Source organism: Cupressus sempervirens, chromosome 7 (genome assembly GCF_028749045.1).
Source record: "Cupressus sempervirens isolate cs-2001-9-10 chromosome 7, ASM2874904v1, whole genome shotgun sequence".
In the NCBI taxonomy this organism is placed as follows: domain Eukaryota; kingdom Viridiplantae; phylum Streptophyta; class Pinopsida; order Cupressales; family Cupressaceae; genus Cupressus; species Cupressus sempervirens.
This window is the reverse complement of record NC_143124.1, coordinates 705,218,868-705,243,644: the sequence shown is the minus strand read 5'-3', so window position 1 is coordinate 705,243,644 and position 24,777 is coordinate 705,218,868. Positions and strand designations below refer to the sequence as shown.

General features: G+C 35.7%; 1 protein-coding gene across 1 annotated transcript; it reads left to right on the top strand.

Annotated features, from left to right (window-relative positions):
- The first annotated feature begins 7,369 nt into the window (after positions 1 to 7,369).
- LOC149549168 (uncharacterized) lies at positions 7,370 to 14,663 on the top strand. The gene is made up of 5 exons (XM_089792587.1): positions 7,370 to 8,093; positions 10,686 to 11,153; positions 11,462 to 11,839; positions 11,944 to 12,011; positions 14,048 to 14,663. Exons 1-5 carry the CDS (start codon positions 7,686 to 7,688, stop codon positions 14,247 to 14,249), a joined length of 1,524 nt encoding a protein of 507 aa, XP_089648713.1. The 5' UTR covers positions 7,370 to 7,685; the 3' UTR covers positions 14,250 to 14,663.
- The last annotated feature ends 10,114 nt before the right edge of the window (positions 14,664 to 24,777 follow it).

Genomic DNA, 24,777 nt, shown 5'->3' with positions numbered 1-24,777 from the left:
TCCTTTGCAAAGTAGATATTTTTTGTTCTTACAACCATTGATAATAGAATCATTGAATTGTTCCTACAACATAGGTGCATAGATAGATTTACTATCTACAACAGTACTCCAAACTTTAAGACAAGATGTCATTTTAGTTCCTAGCTTAGTTTCCTTCAACATTTCTTTTCTATTTTAGTTATAATGACTTAAAGAGGAATCAAAGCATATACTTTGCAGTCACCCTCTCAAGCTTACACTGCCGGGTTGACAAAATAAAATGAAGTTAGCGTGTTATTCTTAGGAAAACACATGATTATGTCTAATCATAGAGTAAGTGTGAAAGGATGTCCAATCCTTTGTTACTAAGGTATTTAGTTGACTAACCATGGTTGTTGTAGTTTTCATCTTCTAGTTTAGTGTTCGAGTGTCTATGCCTCGATTCGTGGATCTTGTACTCCTCAGTGTGGAGGAAATTCATTTCCTAGCTTTTTACCTTAATTTTTTCTGGCTTGCTAATTTGGATCCTCGTGCAAAATTGTACTTCTCACATGAGAGTGCAAAACTTTGCATGGTGTGTTGAGTTTTCTTGCACAATTCTTAATACTTCCTCATGCAAAACTCCACACTAGTTAGTGGTGTTTTGGCTACTGGGCCAAGCACTTCCTCACGCTGTCTAGTGCATTTCCTCAAGCAAAAGGTAGATTCTTGCATGGTGTATTGTACTTCCTCATGTGAAATTCTTTCAGTTGTTGTACCTGCATGAAAATAGGGGGCATCTCCACTAGTTTTTGAAGAGCACAATTTGGTGTTTTAAGTACCCTTTGGGTTTGCTTAATTTTCCATACTTTTCCAGATCTAAGATTATTTGTTTTGTTGTCGTCTTTGGTCTTCATTTCTCTATTTGTGTGTGTTAGCTTGATAGTGGCATTTGGAGATTCATTGGTTGTTGGGATTGTGCTTAAGTCTTCTATTGTGATCTTTGTGATCCTCATGTTGAGTGTCGTGTACATCCATACTTGTTTAAATTTGTTTTTATCTTGGCTTGTATTGAATCCTTGTCCCAAGGATCTTTGACTGAGGCATTACAACAAATCTCTCAATCCTTGAAAAGAAGAAAAGACCTAGCAACACAAATGAATGACAATCTCTACATTGAAGAAAGAACTAAAAACATTTTCCAAGACAGAAGTCCAAATGAAGCTAATAAAGCAATAAAAAATCTACTTGAAAAAAATCTTACTCTTCATGAAGAAGTTAGAAAATTGAAAAGAGAACAAGAAATTCAATTAGTTAGAATGTGTAAAGACATGGAACAAAAGGACAGAGCCAAAGAAGGGAAAAGATTATTATCTAAAAAGATAGAAGAAAAGAACAATAAAATCCATCACCTATCTCTTTAGAAAGAAGATCTAATCAATCCAATCAATTATGCAAATCAAGAGCTTATCAACTTGAGGACAAAGAATAAAGGATTGTAGAATGATCTCAACATAGAAAAGCAAACCAGTGAGAGGATAATGAAATCTCAAGAAAGTATAAATCAATTGGACAAGCAAACTCAATTTAGACACAAAGGTAAAGAAGGATTAGGCTATAAAGGTGAAGGTGAATCATCTCAACAATGAGCTCAAAAGAATAAAAGGCCTACTTGTAATCATTGTGGAAAGATAGGGCATTTATCAAAAAAATGTTGGAGCAATGGGAAATCAAAACTCAATGGAAAATGTTATAGTTGTAACAAGCCAAGATATAGAGAAAGTGAATGCACAAAGAAACCTAAGTTTGAAGGAAAGTGTTTCAATTGCAACAAACAAGAGCACAAATCTTCAGAATGCAAGACCAAGAAATGGAATCCAACAGAACAAATTATGAAAGCTATTTTTGGTTGGGATTATAACACATGGTGTAGATGTCACTTATGTGGTGAGCATGGTCATATTGGACCAAATTGTATAAGAACTCACAGGAGGAAGAGAGACCCTACAAAGAGATGTTATCTATGTACAAAACTTGGACATCTAGCTAGAAACTGTATGAACCAAGGTAAAGTTGAAGATGAGAAGAAATCAAAGGATGAAAAAATCAGAAGTCAAATGAGGCAGCAATGGATAAAGAAATCTTTAGAGAATACAAATTATCAAAGTCTTGAAAATGTTGACACCCAAATCAATGAGTTGATTAACTCAAACTAGTTAGCCATGGAGATCATTGGAACTATGATTCAAGGAAACATATCATATCAGTTCCAGTCAACAAGCAAGAAAATCCAAATCATTACTTCAGATACACTAGGATCACTGAGTTAGATAATAGTTGAAGTAATGTCTCAAGACCTTATCAAGTAAGGTTGGGTTGCAAGACCTTACCGAACAGGGTTAGGTTAACAGACCTAATCAAGCTTGGATGCAAATGGGGAGTTTAGAGTACCAACTGAGTGTTGATGATGCATACCAAATTGATGGACCTAACCGAGCATCTTATGACTGTCGAGTTGAATAGGTTGTCACTGAGTTGTCTATCGTACAATGCATTAATGGTGACTTGAAGACAAATTTTGGTTAAAAGATGAAATCAAAAGGTTTATTCTTCATTGCAAATTTTAGAGAAAATAGAGCAGAGCATTCCTCAGTCCCCAAGCAATTTAGAGTGATTTGGTGTGAAGTTTCAAGGGTCTTATCACTCAGTTACCGAGAGTAATGACTTCTGCATCCAACAAAAAATTGAAGAAAGGTTCTGAGATGTTGATCAGAGGTGTTGAATCTAGAAACTCGATTTTCAAACTCTGTCCAACGATAGCAGAGAAAATAGATCCAATCAGAGCTCATTTGCAAATCCCTCCAAAGGTACTTTTGATTTTTACGACATTAGGTCATTTTATCATTGTTTAATTTTGGAATTGGGTATTTTTGAGATTAATCAATCATATGAGGAGTTATGTGTGGATGGGAGTTTAAAACCCGAGAATAAGCATTTGGAGACAAAGGGTTTAACTCACATTATACATATGCTGAGGGATTTCCAAATCAAATAAATCGGATTTATCCTGAGTCATGTCCACAATATGTAATTTTGGCTTGATCAACCTATTTAGATAACAAAGAAAATGATTAATAGGGTTACTAGGTTGTCGATGCTCAACAAAGCAAAGCAAAGACAACAAAAAACCCTAGGTCAGGCTGAATTAGCAAAGAAGACTCTTGCCAAATGGAATGGAAGATGTATGAAGTTGAATGGAGTCATAGATATGGAGATCAAGTTCAAGATACATGTGATTGCCCATAAAATTTACAGTTCGAGTAGATTGAATAGTGTTCCTTGTGAAGTTGTTGACCTAGCATTCAAGGTGGTCAAAGATAACCTGTCATTTGACCTTGTCGAGTTACCACTTAATCAACTAAGCAAAAATATGGAGAGCATTCGAACATCAAAGACAAATCCTTCTAAGTTTGGATCACTCTTAACTTGTCTATTCTTTTATATTTAGAAGTTTTTCCCTTCCAAAGGCACGGTAGTATGGAAGAAGGATATACCTATTGTATATCAAATATAAATGAGTATATAACTAAAATGGGAGAGAATTTTGAGGACATCATGGATAGATACTTTGAGACATTTAAGGAGAGAATATAGAGCAAATTTATAATTCCCAAACAACTATTCGATGACTATGAGCAAGATATATGTTACTTGTGGATTGTGACAAGGTGCATATACAGGTAGTTAAGCCAAGGGTGGCATGAGTGAAACCTCTTGGATATAAGGTGAATATTGATGATACAAGAGACATAATTGAGGCTCTTGTAAATGAGCTTGTGGACTCTAAGGCACCATACTTTGGTACCTATGAAGAAGCTAAGGCTAGGATTTATTTGGAAATCAAGCTTCCTCAAGCCCTAAAGAGAGGAAGAAAGAAGGTAGAGAAGATTCTAAAGGAAAGCAAGAAATCTAGAGCTTCCCTCTTCTATTGATAGAAGGCAAGGGAGATGATTTAGAAGAAGAGGAAGGAGAAGAGGAACATGGAGAAGAAGAAGATCCTCTTAAGAAAAAGGGGAATGTTACAATCACAAGGGCTACAAGGTCCTCTCCTATAGTATTCACAAGAAGACTTGCAAAATCCAGAAAGAAGCTAAAATTTTAGGATGATGAAGAAGAAGATGAAGAGCAACAAGTTACATTCAAAAGGTTTGCCCTCACCTTTGAACAAAGACTAAAAAGACTACAAGATGGTGGAGGTATGCATGATTTCAAGTTTTTAAAGTATGAATCAAGAACTAGGGAAGAACATAAGAAAATTGAAGAAGCCTTAGTGGATAAAATGACTAAGTGGAAGTACTCTCTAGAGGAACTGGCAAGGTAAGTTCCTGATATATTACTAAAGGTTGTTACACATCAATGGGAGAATGCATTAAATATTACCAAAGACATCAAAGAACAAACCTTGAGAAAGGTTATGCCAAATCTTTTTGATAAGGAAGTGAAGGAAGCATTGAACAATAATGATCACAAACTAATTCCTAGGTTCAATGCATTCCTGATTCTGTCAAAAGATATTAAATTAGTTGTGAAATCAAATATAATTGCATGGAAAAACATATATGGGTTGCATAAGCCTATTGAGGAGGTTGTACAAATTGATGATAAAAAGAATGATGAGAAAGATGACGAGGAGATAGATAATGTAGAAGTTAACGATGAAAAGGATGAGGAGGATTAGGCAACAAGTGGAGATCTTCCTGAAATTTAGAGCATTCAAGACTCGAATCCTGAGAAGATAGCAGTAGAGGTAATGGCATGTCTCTCACTCTCTTTGAGCAAAGCCTTAGTGCCATCTAGCTCAAATAAGGCTTTTACCAAGTCAATTGAGGTAAACATTATTCCACCAAGCACCCAATTGACTGTTGGAGCAATTCTACCAAGTGCAATGATGAGCGATGTTTCCACCACTTCATCTACCAAGTAACAAGCTCCACTCTTCCCAACAATAGGCCATACTAAGTCTCAACAAGGAATAGTAAATTCTCTTGCTCTTACTTCTATTTCTCCATTGAGCAATGTTATTTCTGCTACTATAGTTTCAACTATTGAAAGTGCAATAACAATTGAGGTTAAGCCTCAACTGAGCACTAAAGGTTTGAGCAAAGGAAAGGAGATTATTCATTCTACCACTAAAAAAGAAAAGGGTAAAGAGGTAAAAGCCTCTAATGATAAAACTGATCTAGAGGAAGACATTGTTATACTAGATTGGGATCTCTCCAATCTAAATCCTTATCAAATGGATACCCTTGATGAGCTATAGAAGAAAAGAGCCAGATAACAGAAGCTCAAAGAAGAAAGGAAGAAGAAAAACCAAGTGCTTGAAGACATTAAAGGCATATTTGTTGATGCACTTAGAATAGAGGTTGATGAGAAGCAACCTATACTGGATCAATTTGTTGACATTGTGCACAAGTTTAATGAAGAATTGAGTGGATAAGATAGACTTCTGCAAAGGGCGAAGAGGATGTTTGAAGACAAAGTTTTGGAGAAAGTGCCACAAAAGATTGCCATTGATCAAGTAGAATTGTCCACCATTCTTTCTACTTTTGAAAATTTGGTTAATAATGTTGTTTCTTTATTTGTCGAGTGATAAATCAAATTTTACAAAGGAAATAAAGGATAAGTTGTCACAGATAGATATTGGTTTGAAGGCAAGTGCACATTAGTTGTCACTTGACCCTAGCACTAGTTTATTGTACAAGTGTTACAATTTAATTTTACATATAACAAATGTATTCCAATTCTTGCTAGTAGAAATAACCTTTTGTAGTAGATAGGTTCAAAGATTACTTCATTAAGATATACTACGTGTATTGCTAGTGCTAGAGTTTGCTTTAAGCTCTAGGTTTCCCAAATATAAGCAAAGTAGATTTTAGATGTATTAAGAACTGTTAAATTTCCCTTTCAAGAATGCAATTCTTCCTATGTTGGAAAATGTTAAATTGGTTTGTTTAAAAAGAGAGAATGTGAAAATTTGAAATATTCAAAAAATGATACAACCCTACACAACGACGACTTAGAACTCGAATCTACAACATACAAACTTTCCTTTGAGCTTCCATGGTCTCCATCCATTTTATGTGCTTGCCAACTAATGCATGAGCATCTTGGGTGTAAGGGCAATCTTGCATCACACAAAAATATTATCTAGTTTATCTTTTCAATAAGAGTTATCTTATTGCAAAGTTGCAATTTCTGGAAGCTTACTATTTTAACTTGGTTGTTTAAACTTAGAATGTTTTCATTTCTTCCTCAGAGGTTCACTTTAGATATATCAGTTTGTTAGTAAAGTTTTAGTACAAGACCAAGTCTATTTTTGAAGATATTGAATTATTTTGGTATTGTCAATAGGGAACATAAACTTTGAACTTAGTTTTGAAGGCTTTAGAGGTTTCAAAAATGGGTCAAACCTCAACTAACTAGAGTTTGCACAAATTTGGTAATGTGGAACAGTTTGTAGCAAAGTTGAAATGGGGTCATAATAACTAATCAAAGCAATTTGTGATGAGTTATGATCTTAGGAAGTTTCACTACCTCAAATGGACAAAAATGAATATCCTTCAAATTTTCTTTTGAGTTCTGAAGTTGATTGGGGCTTACTCTAATATAACAAAATATAAATAATAATATCATAGGGTTGGCCAACCTCAAAGTTTAGGGTTAAAATATTTAGAGCCTCTTGGGTGGTGGAAAATTGCCTATATAATGAAGGTTTGTGGGGTTATCTAGGATAGTTTTGAGGATGTATATGGTGGCTCTGGCTTACAAAATATTGTAAGGAAATTGCCCATGTAGCTTTGCATATTGTATTTCTAAATATTGTAATTCCATTTTATTAGAGATAATAAGAAGTCAACTTTTTGTTCTTGCATTTAACTATTATTTCTCTATTTTGTTGCTCACACAAAGAAATGTCTATAATGACTTCCTAAATAGATATAATTTTGATAACGTATATTTCTATTAAAAAATATTTGCATTGTATTCATTAATGTCTTTCAAGAAAAAAAATTTCCACTACCCCTTGCAAATATCCACTAGCACACTAAAGCGTTATTGCTAGTGGTAAGTATATGTTAGAAAAAATAAACAAATTTTATTTGTAAGCGAGGTTGGAGAGCACAAGTGATATGAAGTGATTCAATGGTTTATGACATTGCTATGTGCACTCACCTCACACGGTTCCCACAGTTAATTAAATTAAAGAACTCTGTAATGTCATAGTTGTTGTTGTGGGCGGGAACCCATTGAAGCACGCCAAACCCTAACAAAAGGCGGCTATAGAAGTGAAGGCTTACAAATTCCAAGTAGACAACTGAATAAATAAATACATGCAAACTGGGGGCAGAAGGCCGTTGAGTTCGTCGCTGGATTGCTTGCATCATATCACACCACAAATCAAACAAGAACCACATAAAAATACACACACAAACACAATGGTATTCCATTTCTCACGTGTGCCACAAAACCCTACAAATTGTAAACACTCGCATAAACTCTTTCTCCCACCATTATTTAGCACTGTCATCTCGAATGTCTTGCAATTTGCAAAGATGGGCTTTTGAAAAGCGTTTAGCAAACTGGCAGCAACTCATTACTACAATTTACGCGCTCAAATAATATACATCTTCTCTGTTCCTTGAATTTTCAGCATAAATTCAAAGCAAATGCAAGCCGACATGCTTTCCTCAGCATTCAGCTTCCATATTCAACGGACTTGTTCAAGCTTGGGTCATGGCGGGGCGAGAATTTCAGCAGTTCTTTGCCATGACAGAACTTCGTTCTTCCCCTCGCAGAGATTTAGTGAAAGCCATGCTCTGAGACCCTGGGCTCTGTACCAGAGACCCCGTTTAAGTGCTACGTTTAATAGTTCTAAGAAAAGTGAAACTGCAGGTGGGTCGTCTTCTGCTATTTCTGTGAAGAAGAAAGGGCGGCGGGAGGGCCTGGAGGAGGAGACGCTTGCAGCCTCCGCAGATTTGCTGACAATTCCTGGCGTGGGCCATCGCAATATGCATAAATTAATGATGAAGGGCATTGGCAGAGTCTCCGAACTCAAGCAAATTTATAGAGATAAGGCCAGTACAATTTTCCTTAGTTTGTAAGCTTTGTAATGGAAAGCATTGTTAATGATGTTCGTTTTTGTAGGATGCTGTTAGTTATTGTTTTGTTTGAGTATAGAGGCTTTGGATTAGAGGTAATATCCAGAGTTTAGCTTTTTCTCTTGTTATTGTTCTGTGCTCTTGTTGAAATAACAGTGTGAGCGAGAAACTCACCTAATTTAGGTGTTCTATCATCCTCTTTACAACAATGCCAACTGAATCTGCCTTAAGTTAGCACCATAACACTCGTTATAAGTTTATAGGTAAAGAATATCTGTTTTCTTGGTTTAAGCTTATCCAGAGAGTTACAGGTTCAGAGTACTGTTTTGGGGGCTTACACCAGGGTCACATGTAGGTGGCCCAAACTCGTATATCTACTAGCCAGTCTGTTAACTACATTCTTTTCGTTTCGTCTTATTTGTAAAAATATGCATCCTTGTCTAAAACATAGGGCAGGTGGTTGGTTTATGGGGGAAAGAATTAGTATTCCGAATATTGCTTCCCGTGGGGAATAAAAGGTTAGCATTGCCGGCAAAGATATTTTGCCATAGTCTGCTGCTATTTGTTAAACTTAAATATAATAGCACCATACGGAAAAATCGCTCAAGCTCATTTTCATTTGCCAGATTCACCTGCAACTTTTTTGGCCTTGCGCCAGGGGTGCCCAGGTAAAATTTGAACGTGAATCTTCACCATGGGAATCGCACTGCCTTACCATTCAGTTGTACCAGCTTGACGCAGGACATCCCTATCGCAGTAACATAATCATTTTGCTGAAAATATTCGAAGATGTAATAATGTTCCTCCATTCAACAGTAGCATTAAAAAATAAAAGAAAAGACATGTTTGTAAATTAGTGCTTAAAAGTGTAAAATGGGAGGTATTGTCAAATAATTAGTTTTATGTTTTTGGACTATAGATAATTTAATTGCCATCTTGATAATTGTTTTTTTGCATTTCAATGTTTCAGTCAATCTGCTTTTACATACATAAACTATATATTGAGAAAAAGCTCTTGAACATTACCATAAAAAAATATATAGGGTGTTTTTTATTTCATTTTTGTTCCTTTGGTTTAAGCTCTAGAGGTCATGTTTAGCTTGGATTTCCCCTTTTCTTTTTATTGGTTAGACAAGGATTTAACAGTCTCATGGCAAATATGTACACTTCTGCCGCACAGCATTAATATGCAGAAGCTGTCTTAACAGTTCTGGGAGATATTAAACTTGAGTTTCAATTTGTTAGTGTTCCATCTTTACAACTCGGTCATGTCCAGTGGACTTGGTGTATTTCCATTTTTAAGACTTGGAAAATTAGGGTTGTACATGAATGTACACCACAGCCTTGCATCATTTCTTCTAGTGTTATGACCTGACTTGATGCAGTGAGTGAATATGAACTTTGTTTAAGTTTATACAATTGTCCATTACTGTTCCACCACAAATGAATGATAATCAGGGGCCAGATGTAAGGCTTACCATCACCTCTTTTGCACATGTCATGCGTTCTCCAAAGACTTATGTTTCAACAGGCTAGAATATGCTTGAATAAGCATTTAGTTTAAGATTTGAAGGTTCCGCAGACCCTGATAAGTGAAAACTGATTTTAGAGAAAAAACTTAATAGAAAGAAAAAGCTTGTCAATTATGTTTTGGATGATAATGACAAAATGCTACACAGATCCATTACAATTACATGAATTTGGGACATATCTGACACATTCATTCAGAGTTTCGCTTGGATGAAAAATTAGAAAATTTGGATAATCTTTGGTATGAGACTTTTTATATAAATGTCTGAAAAATTATTTTGTCTAGCATTTCATTTTTAAACTGTGGGCACAAATTGTACACAGCAAATAAGTGCCAAGTTTCTTCAGCCCCAAAACTCTTCATTTTATTTTTCAGCTTCACTTTTCTATTTGACATAAATGATGTTTCTTCTTTAGACTGATCATTAATATTTGTAGCATAGACGTTTTGAATCTATCACAAAGTGCTTAGGCTTTAATAGAACTGTATATGAGCAAACATCAATTATGGATTATCAAAATCTTACAAAACGGCTAATAGTATTCCTGCTTCTAGGGCATCCTCTGATGCCCATGTGGTTTTACTTGTGATTTTGTCAGCTTGTTATCTATGGCAAGTAATACTGATGTAGTTTTTTTGACAAGTTGCCCAAGTTGGGGTATGGTGCTTATCACAGGTTCAAGTGGGTCATTAGAAAATCTATCAATTTTGGCTCACATGTTAAGCCTGCTGTCTTATTTCTTTTGTGGTGCCATTTTATTGTTACTTGGTTTCATATCTGGCGCAACTTTGCCCAAAGAAAAGTTTAAATAGTTGAATGCAAAGTATAAATGATTAAAACTACTATTTTGTGAATGCTGGTCTTATATGTATCCCAGTTAAGAATAGGAAAGACTGCTCCTAAATGGTTTCTTTAGTGCATTTGAAAATGTTTTTAGTGATTCAGATCTAATAGCTCCAGTTTTTGATTGGCTTCTTAAAAATACATCTAATTTTTTTGGCAGTTTTTCTCATATTGATCTTTTGCATATGTGTAGTTCCATGGAGATACGAGTGAAAAGATGGTAGAATTTTTACGTAGCTCGGTTGGGATCATCCACAAGAATCATGCACAGAGCATAACATCATATATAAAGGAGAGTGTTGATGAAGAGTTAAAAGAAGAAGATCAACCCACAAATGACAAAGGAGTGCAGAAGAAAAAGAGACTCACATTCTGTGTTGAGGGTAACATTAGTGTTGGAAAGTCAACATTTCTTCAGAGGATAAATGAAACACTTGAATTATGTGATGTTGTGGAAATTGTCCCTGAACCTGTTTCTAAGTGGCAAGACATTGGTCCAGAGCATTTTAATATACTTGATGCTTTTTATGCTGAACCTCAAAGATATGCATACACATTCCAGAACTATGTGTTTGTCACCCGTGTGATGCAAGAGCGGGAATCTGCAAGTGGCATAAAGCCACTAAGGCTTATGGAGAGAAGTATTTTTAGTGATCGAATGGTATGAATTGAAGATTTTTCAATGCAGTTATATTCTAGTTTGTCTTTTTTCTAATCTCTCTCTGGCATTTATGGTTATTATTTATATGTATGGTGTCTCTGCCACTTATTTATTTAATCATTTTTTATGCTTTAAGTTTTTCCTTTTACATTTCTCAAGAAGTGATTGAAAACCACTGCTTTTTTTATTGGACTAAGTTTGTAAGCAGATGTGTTATTCTTACCCTTCTATATAATTGGAGAACAATATGGCTAAATGGTCATTTCTTCAGCATGCATGTTGAAATCCTGAACTGTATGGTATGCTAGGTTTTTGTACGAGCTGTTCATGAGGCAAAGTGGATGAATGAGATGGAAATCAACATTTATGATTCATGGTTTGATCCTGTCGTATCTGTCTTACCTGGTCTTGTTCCTGATGGATTCATTTACCTGAGGGCCAGCCCTGATACATGTCATAATCGAATGCGATTGCGAAAAAGGGCAGAAGAGCAAGGTGTTAGCCTTGAGTATTTGCAAGGCTTGCATGAAAAACATGAGCAGTGGTTATTCCCTGCAGAAAGAAGAGACCATGGAATGCTGTCTGTTAGTCAGTTTACCCATGATACGGATGAGCTACTAGCACCACAAATTCGGAATCGTGTATTTTATTTGGGGGGAGAAAATGTACACTCGTGCATTCAAAAGGTAATCTGAAAGGCTGAATATAAATCCTGATTTTTATATAATTTTTTTTCATAATTAAAACTTTTCTGTATCTTTTTGTCTTAATGCTAAAGTGCTGATATCAGGTTCCTGCATTAGTTCTGGACTGTGAACCCAACATAGACTTCAGCAGAGACATTGAAGCAAAACAAGAGTGAGAATTTACTTTTCTCTTCTGTTGCTTTCTTAGATAAATTCTAGCATTTGAAGTCTGATTTTTATTAGCAATAGGAACTTGAGAATTTTGATAGTGCCAAGTGGGAAGGACATGATATAGGCAATTGAAGACAGGTAAATTTGTTGTGGACTCCTTTAGTTACAAAAGCATGTCAACTAATATTAAATAGGTTTACCGTTCAACCAGCTTACAGGGCAATGTTTTTGTCATGGAAGCCCAATTTTTTTTGACTTCCTTGTGTGTGAGCATAGAAGCAAACACTATTATTCTTGCTAGCATAAAAAGTGCATGTGCAATTGCATGAGCAGATTGTTTGTCCCTATGTTTCAACTAGAGGCTGTTGCTTAATTCTTTTTCTGGACCAGTGCCTGAACACCTGTGAGTTATGTCTACATTACCTTCTGGGAAGTAAAATATTAGTACATTTTCCCAGATAAAAACATTTCTCAGAGATGCGCCTGATTTTGGGGCACAAGTAGTTAGTGACGGGTGTAGATAAATGATCCCTAGGAATAATTATATTTTCCTTCCATACCAGAGTATAAGATGCACATGTTTGCGATTGTTTTGCATCTAGTTTTGGTTGATAGTATGATTAAAGATAATTGGGTGGAGATGTTATAGGTCCCACTCTAGCTAGTATGATTGGCATGCTCACTTGCAATATAGGCCCCACTTAGGCTGGGGTCCCATGGGCACCCGCTTCCTTAAAAGTAGAGCGGGTGTCGCTGAGATTTTTTAGGCATATTTAAAAAGGGAAGCAGTCCTATGGATTTATATGTGAATCTGCTTTAAAAATTAGCCCCTGAATTCAAGGAAGATGATTGTCTCATGAATTTTGATTATAAAAAAAATATATATCTTCATAAATTTGTTTAGTGGGATTATTTCATTTTTGGTGGGAAAATGAAGAGTAGGATTGACAAATGGCAGAAATCTTCCCTAAGCTGGGGGGGCTAAATCCAGCCCCACCCCATTTTCACCGGCTCAAATTGAGAGGGCTAAAAATCTGGGGCTCCTATTTTGTAGGAAAGATTCCAATTAAAGCTTTAGCCCTTCTAAAATATTACCATGGAGCCACCCGCTCCACAAAAATAGAGCCCAAGCCCCTCCCATGGGACCCCTGCCTTAATGGTGGAGTGGGACTATTTCTTTCTCTCTCTCTCACACACACGCTCATAGTAAAACTGAGCATTACCAATCAACAGTTTACATCTTCTATATTGTTTTCCATGGCTAGCTACTATAAATATTGGCCTTAGTTTCCAAATAATGCTAGCTATTTTAGAAATTTTTAAGTAAAGTAAAATAAATTTCCAATATATTAGTATAGGATACGAGAAAGCTCTTGGACAAGCAGCAAACTTATGGGAGAGAGCCAAAATAACTTTTTGGCATTGATATTTATGTAAATGTTGGCTGTAATATTCCAGTGTCAAACAAAGTATATGTAGATTAAAGTTCGACAGAACGCTAAAAACGAAAATCCCAGTTCCTTGGAGAATGTACAAAATCAGTTTGCATTTAAGCATCTTAATCTCTTGCGCAATCAAATCATTAACTTGTGCAAGAAAGCTAAAATATTTTTTTGGCAATGATATTTATGCAAGTGTTTGCATTTACATTCCGAAATATCAAACAAAGTATATGTAGATTAAAGTTTGACAGAATGTTAAAATGAAAAATCCTAGTTCCTCAGCCAATGCATAAAATCAGTTTGCAATTTAGCATCTTTATCTCTTGTGAAAGTAAATCATGTTTATAATAATCTAACAATCTTGGTTCTTTTTATGAAAATAGACAGATGATAGGAGAACTTGGGAATAATTACTGGATGTCTTTCTTTGGCTTGCATCGTGTTTTCATTTATAATGCAAATATCTGTTTAGCCTCATGCATTAGATGCTAATATGGTTTGTTTTGGTTCAAAATGTGTTGGCTCTGTTATGCTCAACTGATTGTGTGTATATGGTTCTTTTTTGTTGATATATGCTCGTGGATTGTATTTACAGGTATGCTCGCCAAGTTGCTGAGTTCTTTGAGTTTGTTAAACGAAAGAAAGAGATTCAATCTTCAGATGAAGCTCCAGATGCTAAGAAATCTAGTAACCTAGTATTGCCACATGGTGGGTTACTGGGTACTGATGGGAGTCTTCTAAGGCATCCTGGATTGAATCCTTTTGATTTTAGACAGCCCATGATGTTTTCAAACTAATTGTAATTCTTTTGTGGCTTTCACTGCTCAGAGAATTTTGGTTTTTAACTTTTGTCTGCTGAGTGGTAGTTGCCAATATCAGTTTCAGTTTCTAAGTTGATGCTACCTGTCACATTTATTTCATTTTAGCCCTTGTATATGTGAGCTGGGCTACTTTCTAGTCTTAGAAGTACAGCCATATGGAAGTATTTTACTTACCATATTTGAGGATTTATTTTTTAAACTCTCCTTTCATTCGTTAGAATCAGGGTTTCATGTACCCGAAGAACTTTCTATGTCAAAGTTGATGCTACTCGTCACATTTATTTCATCAGTCCATGTAAATATATGAACTGGCTGTCCGAGTCTTCAAGGAATAGCCTTATTGATGTATGCTGCTTATTATTGTTATTGTATTTGAGGATTTACTCCTAATCTTTCCTTTTGCATTTATAAACCCAAAGAATCCATTGTAGTGAAATATACAAACCATGCAAGATAAGGGAAAATATATGTTTTTATTGTGTGGTTAAAGGTGGTCAACCATGTGTATAGAAGCGATACGGTTTCATAATTTAAACGCTTGATCCGTAGATTTCTTTTCTCACAATTTGGTTTGAATATACACAATAAATCTGAGAATTTATTCTCCTTTTACTTCCCATTATTTATGCGTGGCATACAAAAGTTTAGTTGTTAGGTAACTTCCATATTAGGAACTTTGTAAAATAATTTTATATAAATGTAGCAGTGCAAGGCAAGTGATAATTACCAGATGAATCAAAACTAATGTACTGCAGATGCTTAGAGTTGTACAATTAGTCTATCATTTGTTTCATGCTTTCATAGAATGTTTAACAACCTATCATTGAAGGGGTCATTATCTTGGCTGCCATTTACGGTGCAACTTATATGCACCGGTTTGGAATGAAAATATAAGAAAAATATAAGGGACTTAGACTATTAACACTGCCAGTGGTTGCATATAAGATGCCTCATATCCACTGGCATTATATTGTACAGTGCTATGTTGGAAACTGTATCTCCTATCCTTGTTCTTGTCCTTGATGCCCAAACACTAACTGGTTTTAGTTTGACATGCATTGCTCATGCATAGTACGTAGAATTAATTACATGGCATTTGATCACTTCATATGTGATTTGACATTACTTGGTACTCGAGAACATGAACTTTTGACATTTAAGACATGGTAGTGATCGGTTCGTTAACGTTAGGCATATTTGATGCATATTCACATGGCACTGATCAGTTTATTGATTCACAAATTGATGCATGGCAATTAGCTTGCATATTGCAGGGACAACTTGTTCATATGGATATTGCCAAGTTGACAAGTTTGAAGTCAGCTTTTGTTGGATTCACAAATTCAATATCATTTTATTCATGTTGGCTTACAAGTTATTAGTTCATACCGTGAGTGACTTGATGGTCTTAGCACTTGCATTTGAAACTAAAGGGGTTATTTGGTGATGGCAAGCCTTTTCATCGGCATTGTCTAGGTAATTTAAGCTATGTTTTTTATTAAGAAAACAGGTTTTGAATGGACTTGAAACCTAAGTACAAAGTAGGTGCCAAACTAAACAATCTGCAAACCAAATCGAAACATATACAATAAGCTCTTAAAACAGAAATGAGACAAAGACACATCAAAACAAAAACAAGAGAAGAGGTGCTACAACAGACAACCCCACTAACATGATTTGGTGGTCAAAGATAGAGTAATCCTTTAAAAAGTAGCCACCCAACAAAAAGAAAAGACTACAGTGTTAAGAATTCCCATTAACCCCCAACTTGTGGGCTTTAGGAGAAGAAAGAGATGGAATCCTTTTTGAGTGTTTGCCTTCAACCGTAGTCCATCCCTTAATCTTGGCAGCTATAGATTGTCAGGCCAATGAACCATTTGAAAAGTGAGAACCAACCGTCCCACCTCCAATAATGGTAGGGCCAATAGGAACACAACCAACAACAACAGATCCGTGTTTCTCACATACATTAAAGATAGGGCCAACATCATTAGATTGACTAACGAAATTCAAGACACCTCCACTTCCCACAACATCAGGCACCATGCCTTGCTAAACTAAGCCAACAACATTGTTTTGATCAGTAGCAACAACTAAGGAAAGCACAGAGGTTTCTTGAACAAAGTCGGCCACACGACGGATTGAAGCAACATGCATCATTTGGCGAGGATTGACATCTACCAAATGATCATGAGAGGGGACAACATTACCTCCTTGACACTACACAACAATAGAAACAAACACAAAAGCATATGAGGGAGCTAACCCTTCAACCTTAGGTTTCTTGATCATTGAATAATGCTACAATAACGCACCCTACTATCATGAGGAGGGCTTCTTGGATTCGGACACCTCACACATAGAAGTGACATGTCCAATCATTAGGAGCAACATCAAGCTCCAAGGAAGCACACAAAATAGAGGATTTCTTTTTGGGAGGATTTGATGCATATCCACATGGCAATGATCAGTTTATTGATCACAAATTGATGTGTGCCAATTAGCTTGCAGATTGCAGTGACAACTTGTTTATATTGACAAGTTTGAAATTGGCTTACATGTTCATTGGATTTATAATTTCATTATCATTTTATTCACGTTGGCTTACAAGTTATTAGTTCATATTGTGAGTACTTGATGGTCTTAGCACCTGTGTATGAAATTACAGGGGTTATTTGGTGATGACAAGCCTTTTTGTCAGCATTGTCTAGGTAATTGAAGCTATGTTTTTTATTAAGAAAACATTTTTCGAATGGACCTGAAACACAAGTGCAAAGCAAGTGCCAAACTAAACATTCTGCAAACAAAATTGGGACATATACAATAAGCTCTTAATAAAGAAATGAGGCAAAGACACATCAAAACAAAAACAAGAGAAGGGGTGCCACACAACAGACAACTCCCACTAACATGATTTGGTGGTCAAAGATAGAGCAATCCTTTAAAAAGTAACCACCCAACAAAAAGAAAAGACTACAGTGTTAAGAATTCCCCTTAACCCCCAACTTGTGGGCTTTAGGAGAAGAAAGAGATGGAAGCCTTTTTTAAATTTTTGCCTTCAACCGCAATCCATCCCTCAATCTTGGTAGCTATAGATTGTCAGGCTAATGAACCGGTTGAAAAGTGAGAACCAACTATTCCACCTCCAATAATGGTAGGGCCAACAGGAACACAACTCACATACATTAAAGATAGGGCCAACATCATTAGACTGGCCAACAAAATTCAAGACACCTCCACTTTCCACAACATCAAGCACTATGCCTTGCTAGATTGAGCCAACAACATTGTTCTCATCAATAGCATCAACCAAGGAAAGCACGAAGGCTCCATGAACAAAGTCGACCACATGAGGAATTGAAGCAACATACATCATTTGACCAGGATCAACATCCAATAAATGATCATGAGAGGGGACAACATCACCTCCCTGACACTAGACAACAACAAAAACAACAATAGAAGCATATGAGGGAGCTACCCCTTCAAGCTTAGGTATCTTGACCACTGAATAATGCTGTAACAAAGCACCTTGCTATCATGAGGAGGGCTTCTTAGATTTGGACACCTCACACATAGAAGTGAAGTGTCCAATCATTAGGAGCAACATCAAGCTCCAAGGAAGCACACAAAATAGAGGATTTCTTTTTGGGAGGATGGAACTATTTTGGCATGTTATAGAATAGATTCATTTACACATAGGAACTTGATATCCTTATCATTGACACCGATCTTGCACATGAATTATATCTTGCTATCTTATATGGTTACTCTAAGTTTATAACATGTTTCTTAATAACACAAAAAAACTTGGAGGTTCAATTGGGAGTGAAACCAAGCTAATGGAGATGAAAAAGGTTAATGTGTTTTGGGGTTGAGGCAAGTAAGTGATAATTATATCAATTTCTTCCGATTAATTAGATAAGTGGGAAAATGAGGCTTTCGATCCTTCAAAAAGTTGCTCTAATGTGAGGCAAAATAGGTCTAAATTGGCCAAAGCCAACAAACCAAGTTGAAACTTTGTTTAGTGAGAAGGTAGAGAATTACAAAATTGATTAGTAGGAGATATTTTTCATAATAGAGGTTTCGAACAAAGACAATTTTGAATGGATTTGAAATCTATTATATTTATGAATCTAGGAACTTACATAATGCTTGGTTTCTTCATGTCATTCATAATACTTAGTCTTGTAATTGGTACAAGAAGTTGACTTGGTTTCAAACAAAGATAAAGTCTTGAAGGGATTTTAAATCTCTTATATTTATAAATCTAGGAACTCATACCAAGTCAAGTAATTTCCACAAGCAACCAAGTTGGATTCCAACAAAGATGAAGTTTTGAAGGCTGTTGAAATCTTTTAAATTTATGAATCTAGGACCTTACACAATTATTGGTCCTTTTCTAGCATTCCAAAAACTTAGTAGCAGAGTTGGTTTCCAACAAAGATAGTTTTGAAGGGGCTTGAAATATTTTGCATTTGCGAGTCTAGGAACTTCCACCAACTCATGTAACTGCCACAAGTAGCCGACTTGGTTTACAACAAAGACTAAGTTTTGAAGGGACTTGAAATCTTTTACATAAATATATCTAGGAACTCAAATGGTGCTTGGTCCCTACATCATGTAATTACCACAAGTAGCCAAGTTGGTTCCAACAAAGATGTAGTTTGGTTCCCAAGCCATGTAATTGCACAAGTAGCCGAGTTGGTTTCCAACAAAGACAAAGATTTATCCCTTGTTAACATCCTGCTATGAAGAGTTTTCCATTAGGAAAAGTTAACCTTGGGGATTAAGTATGGAATCCAAATCTTTCCCCAACTATTAGAAGAGAGTTCCAACTTAGACAATAATTTTCTATGCCAATTTTACTTTGAAGTGACCTTTCCTATCCATATTACATATAAATTTTTCGTTCCAAGGGAAGAGATGAATTCTATCTTGCTAATAGTCCTCATAAGCTCACTATCTTTTTGAATCAAGTGTAGGTGATACTACAACATTGTGCAATGCCAATCCACTTTCTAACTTGGAAGATATAATCAAAGACTTTGGTGCCAATAAGTCTTTTTATTATATCCATTAGCACCCTTGGCTCAAATTGGAATCCATTTATCTTTTCCAACCCAAACATCTTTCTAAAATTGGACACTTTCCCCCCTACTGAGCTATCACTTTAACCCCAGTTGGATAGTACTTGACACTTTAAGAGATTGTTCATTTTTTTAGATCTTGTAGGAATGCTTGACATGTTGATAACTTTGTGGAAAATTTCATAGTTAAGGTATTTCACTTTCATAACATGACTCGAGTCAACTTTATCCATAATCATCTTCTAACCTAGCTTGGCAATAAGAGATTTATTAAGAGAAGCAATTCTTCTGATCCCCAAATGTCCAAGATATTTAGGCATGCAAATCATACCCCAGTTGACCAAGGCCAATCATTTGTTCTCTTCCATTTGCATGGAAAGAAATGAGTGTCGAATTATTTCATATTCTCTACCATAGATACAAAAAATTAAAAAATATAAAGAAATTAAATAGAGACACCTTCAAGGGAGGCCTCGAGTAAAAACTACTTAGAGAGATTTCCTTCCCTCCAAATCCTTTTACATTCTTTTAAGAATAGTTTTCCAAGAGGTTAGAGTGACATCCTTGACAATGAGAGGAAGCCCCAAGTAAGTACCCGCTAGAGAAACACTTTGACAACCCAGGATATTCTTAAATCTTATCTACAAATCCTCCTTAGTATTGAAGAAATATATGATGCTCTTATCATAATTAATATGTGGGCCTGAGACCCTCACATAAAATAATAATTATTTTTTTCCATTCTCTAGCCTCTACAACAGAGCTTTTCGCAAACAAAACAATCTCTACAAATTACTATAAAGTAGAGGGGAAGAATGGAAACAATTTTGAACTCTTGGATTATTCCCTCACATATCATCTGAAGGAGATTCCTTCTAATCATCTCATCAATCATAATGAACAAATATACAGAGAGGGGGTCCCCTTGACTAATCCCTTTCGTAGCAATATAAAACCCTTGGGGGTACCATTGACAAGGATTTTTTTTTTGATAGTACCAACACACTCATTGATGAACTTTTTATTGATGCCCATTCTAGAAATTACTTTAAAAAGAGAGTCCCATTTGACTCTATCATAGGCTTTTGAAATATTCAATTTAAGAGCCATACCTAGCTCATGGTACTTTTTCATAAAGTGACTTTTTTCACAAAAGAGATGAAAACATCCAAAATTTGTCAAATAATAGAGGAGATAGACATGTGAAAATTCTATCGAATAGGCTTCCTAACGCTAACATCGCCACACAGATTAGGGTTCCGAATGTAGAGGCTTTGCAACATTTGAATGTCGAAGGACTATTTGTTTCTTTTTTAGCAGGTTCCCTGATTGTTGTTGTGGGTGGTTTACACCCACGATGTGTAGAGATGGTCTGATAGGATTTGGGTTGGGGATTGTTGTGGGTATTTCTAAGATGCTAATTGGTGAGAAGGGTACTGCTTGCCCCACGGCTGTGAAAAGCCCAATTTCTAAGATTCCAATGGTTTCTATGATTAATCCTAGTAATAATGGATCATCTTTTGCCCAAATATTAATTGTTAAAGGAGGTTTCTAGAAGGACTGAATCTAAACCTTTTTCAGTTAGGTGCTCTATTTTGTTGAATCTTGACGAATAAATGATATAAGATATTGAATAGGGGACAAAGGCTGTCATTGAGGATGATGTGATCTGTCAATTCAGTTGGTTTTGGCCATCACTCACAGTGCTTCATGCTTGGATAATGAAGAACCGAGAACCTCATGTTTCTGATTCAGTGTAGATCTACCCTTTGGCTAATGGGTTCTTTAATATTGCAAGATTCATTACTCTAGAGGATAGAAGGAGCATTCTTTGTGATCACTTTTATACGTGGGATAACTGGTTTTCCTTAATGATTAAGCCTTGGCATCTGGGTTTCAATCCTTCTATCGAAGCTTCCTGTAAGATGCCTATATAGGTTCTACTTCCTAACCTCCCTCTACATATCTAGTTAAATTCTATTCTTGGAGGAGTAGGTGAAGCTTTAGGATATTTCTTAATGGTAAATTCTACTTCTTCTGATATGTTTCATTCTACCTTCTCTAAGATTCTTGTTGATGTTGATGCCTTCAAAGGTTTACCGATGGAGATTAAACTTTGTACACCAAAGTTCTCTTGGATTTAGAAACTAAACTATGAAGGTCTTCCTTATAGATGTAGAAAATGTTACAAGACAAACCACTTGGCGGAAAAGTGTGACACTCTCAGAGTTAAATCAGACAGGACCTCTTCATGGTGGAAGGGAGCATCATCAAAACACTATACATTTATAAAAAATACAACTTAGGAAGAGGTAAATCCTATAGATGGGATTCTGGGATCCATTGGATTAGTTCAGAAGAAGGCTGTCCAAAATGGGGATGAGATTTCAGTTATTGATTCTATTTTGAAGAAAACGATGTTTGCTGATATGAATGATTTGGATCTTTAGGCTATGGAGGTTTCTAGACTTATTGTAGCTGAACAATTGAGTGTTGATGCTTCTGGTTCTTTTTGAAATGAAGTGGCTAATATAGTAATAAGGAGGCTAAGGCTAGCCATGGTCTTGTGGTTGGTGGTATTGGCATTGATCTGGTCATGGGATTTCATCTTTGTGTTAGATCTATAGAGCCACATTCTTGGCAGAATAAGGAAGCGATGGTTGAGGAGGGTTGGATTCCAGTTATTAGAAAGCATTCAAAGAAGTCTCATCATCTTGATATGAATGATCAATCCCAAAAGAAGGGAAGTAAGGAAAAATTTAGTTTTTCCTTTAGTATTGTTGTTGGTGGGATTTGTTTATCCCTTTTGGATAGTTTGGACTTAATGATTATCTTTTTTTAAACTATCTTTGGATTATTGGTCTTGGATAGAGATATCCTTGAAAATCTATGGTTGATATAGGTCAAGCTGCTAGACATGAAATGCTTATATGTGGTAGTTGTTATCTTATGTATAGGGTTCCAAGGTTGGGCCTTCAAAACCTATTCTTATCTTAATAAAAAATACCCAAAATTTATCTTCCTAGGACTTGAATCCCTTTTGACAATTGCATATTGCCTCATTGAGGAAAGGGTTAATTCTTCTGACCAAACCTCAGAGAATATTTTATAAATAGTGTTGCATAGGATGATCAACCTAAAATCGATCAATTTCTTGGGTTCATGAGCCTTAGGAACTAGAGAAATAAGATTATTGTTAATCTTCTTAAGCAACTTACATGTCCTTTGGAAGTTCTTAATAGAGAAAATCACAATGCCCAAGAATTCTTTGAAGAAGGTCGAGGAACCCATTTGACACTAACACCTTAAATGCACCCATTGAGAAGACCACAAGCCTATATTCCTCCTTAATGACTTGTGTCAAAAGTTTCTCATTATCCTTGGGACTAATAATTCTAGGGAGAGAGTCAAATAGTTGGTCGTCCCACCCATCAAATCAAGGGAGGCCAGGATCACAAAATCTTGCTTGAAGTAGTCCACCATTAATCTCCCAATTTTATATTGTCATGGATCTTTGATGCTACAATGTTGGCAATGATGGGATAATGAAATATTTTAGAAAAAAATGCCGAAGTCAAAAAGCTTTTTTCCGAAATATAATGTCTACTTCTCATGAAGACAAATGACACTATTAACAAAATTATTAAATGCATGTAAAGTATTAGAACTTAAATGGATATTAGAAAGGATGAGAGATAGTTTTTTAATAATATCTCATTTTCTAAATGGCTTGTAAGTAAAAAAAAGGCAACCCAACAATACAATTTAAAATTAGTATTTATTAGGCCTACAAGCTTATTGCATCACTTGAACCTAACTAAGTTTATAGGCTTTGTCAATTTGATTTATCCCTGCATGAAAGCTTTATAGGTACTCAAAGTTGTATAATCTAACATGAGAAATATTTGACAATCTAGCAAACAACAAAAGCACGAGTTACACATCCTTTCAATAATATAAAACTTGATGACACTTCCCCTAACTTATTTAACCCTTTAATTATCACTTTCAACCTTTACGTTTAGTTTCTAGTCTTTGTGTATGTTCATAGTTCTTTTATAAATATTTCTTTGAATGGATGTTTAGGCTACTTAAGCTTTTCTTGAGCAATCTACTTTGGTAAAATATGTGATCATGTTATGGAAAGAGTTGACCTTGCCATTATTTAATGTTAGGATTGTTTTTAAAGTTTTAATAGAAAGTTTGTTTCCATTTTTGCTTCCAATTCAGAGTTTACTGCATTTTGACTAACCCATTACTCTCATTGACTAATTATCCTCCCCACTTAATTTCCAATTTATATTTTTTCTATCTCCAAATAAAATCTCTGACACTTCACTTAATGTTTGTGATCTCCCAATCAATCCTAACATTAGTATTTCTTTGCTAAGATTAAATTTAGACACCCCTCTATGAAATTGAGAAGAGATATTTGACCAGCTTGTATTCTTCCCATATTTTCCAAGGACTTCCATTCTTATAGTAAATCATCTTTAGAGGACCAAGATACTAGTATTTTTACTTCCTTTACTTGGTATTTTATAGAAAATCCTTTCTTCTTAATAATCCTAAAATTTTAGGGATTATCCATTCAAATTCAAAAGAACTTATTCATTATAAAGGATGGTGTGGGCGAGAAAATTGCAAAGGAAGGAGCATCAGTAGGAGAAAAATGACTTTAGGAAAGAACGATTTTGAGGTGGACATCAGAAATCAAGGGAGCAATTGGGGTGAAGAGGTCAATAAAATGATTGGGTTTCAAAGCATTATGTGCAGAGGATGACTCCATCTCCAAGAAAGTTTCCAAAAGAATCATATACTTCCCATGGCCTTTGCTTTCTATCGGTGCAACCATGATTTAAAAGACCTAAGGTAATCCTCATCCATAAAGGCTCTTGGGAGAGAAGATGGGTTCCTTATCATAATCATAAGGGCTTCTCAAAACCGAGTAGTGGTGTTTGTAGTAGTCATCCACAACAGAGGGGAAAATTTTGGCGGAAAAACTCTCAGTCCTCCTGATCTAGATCCAAGTGCTCAACTATTTACTTGTGAAGACAAAGTTGCAAACATTAGGATAGATTTTGATGCATGGAAGGCTTTGGCCCAAAATTTGAGGAAAAGAACCTTTTTTTTGAAGTGGGGAAGGGGATGGCCAACCTTTCCAAAATTATGGAAATGGATTAATGATACTTCCGGTGAGCACATCTCCATTAAAACCCTACCCAATTTCTTTTTCCTAATTATCATGGGAGATACTTAGGAAAAGAGTCGAGTCATGTTCAATAGCCCCTTTCTAATGGATGAAGTGGGTTTTTGCATCAATGTCTGGGTACCCAATTTTAACCCCAAGGATTGGGATCACTCTATTTAAGATTAAGGTAAAAATAGGTTTTGAAGGGACTCGAAACCCTTTA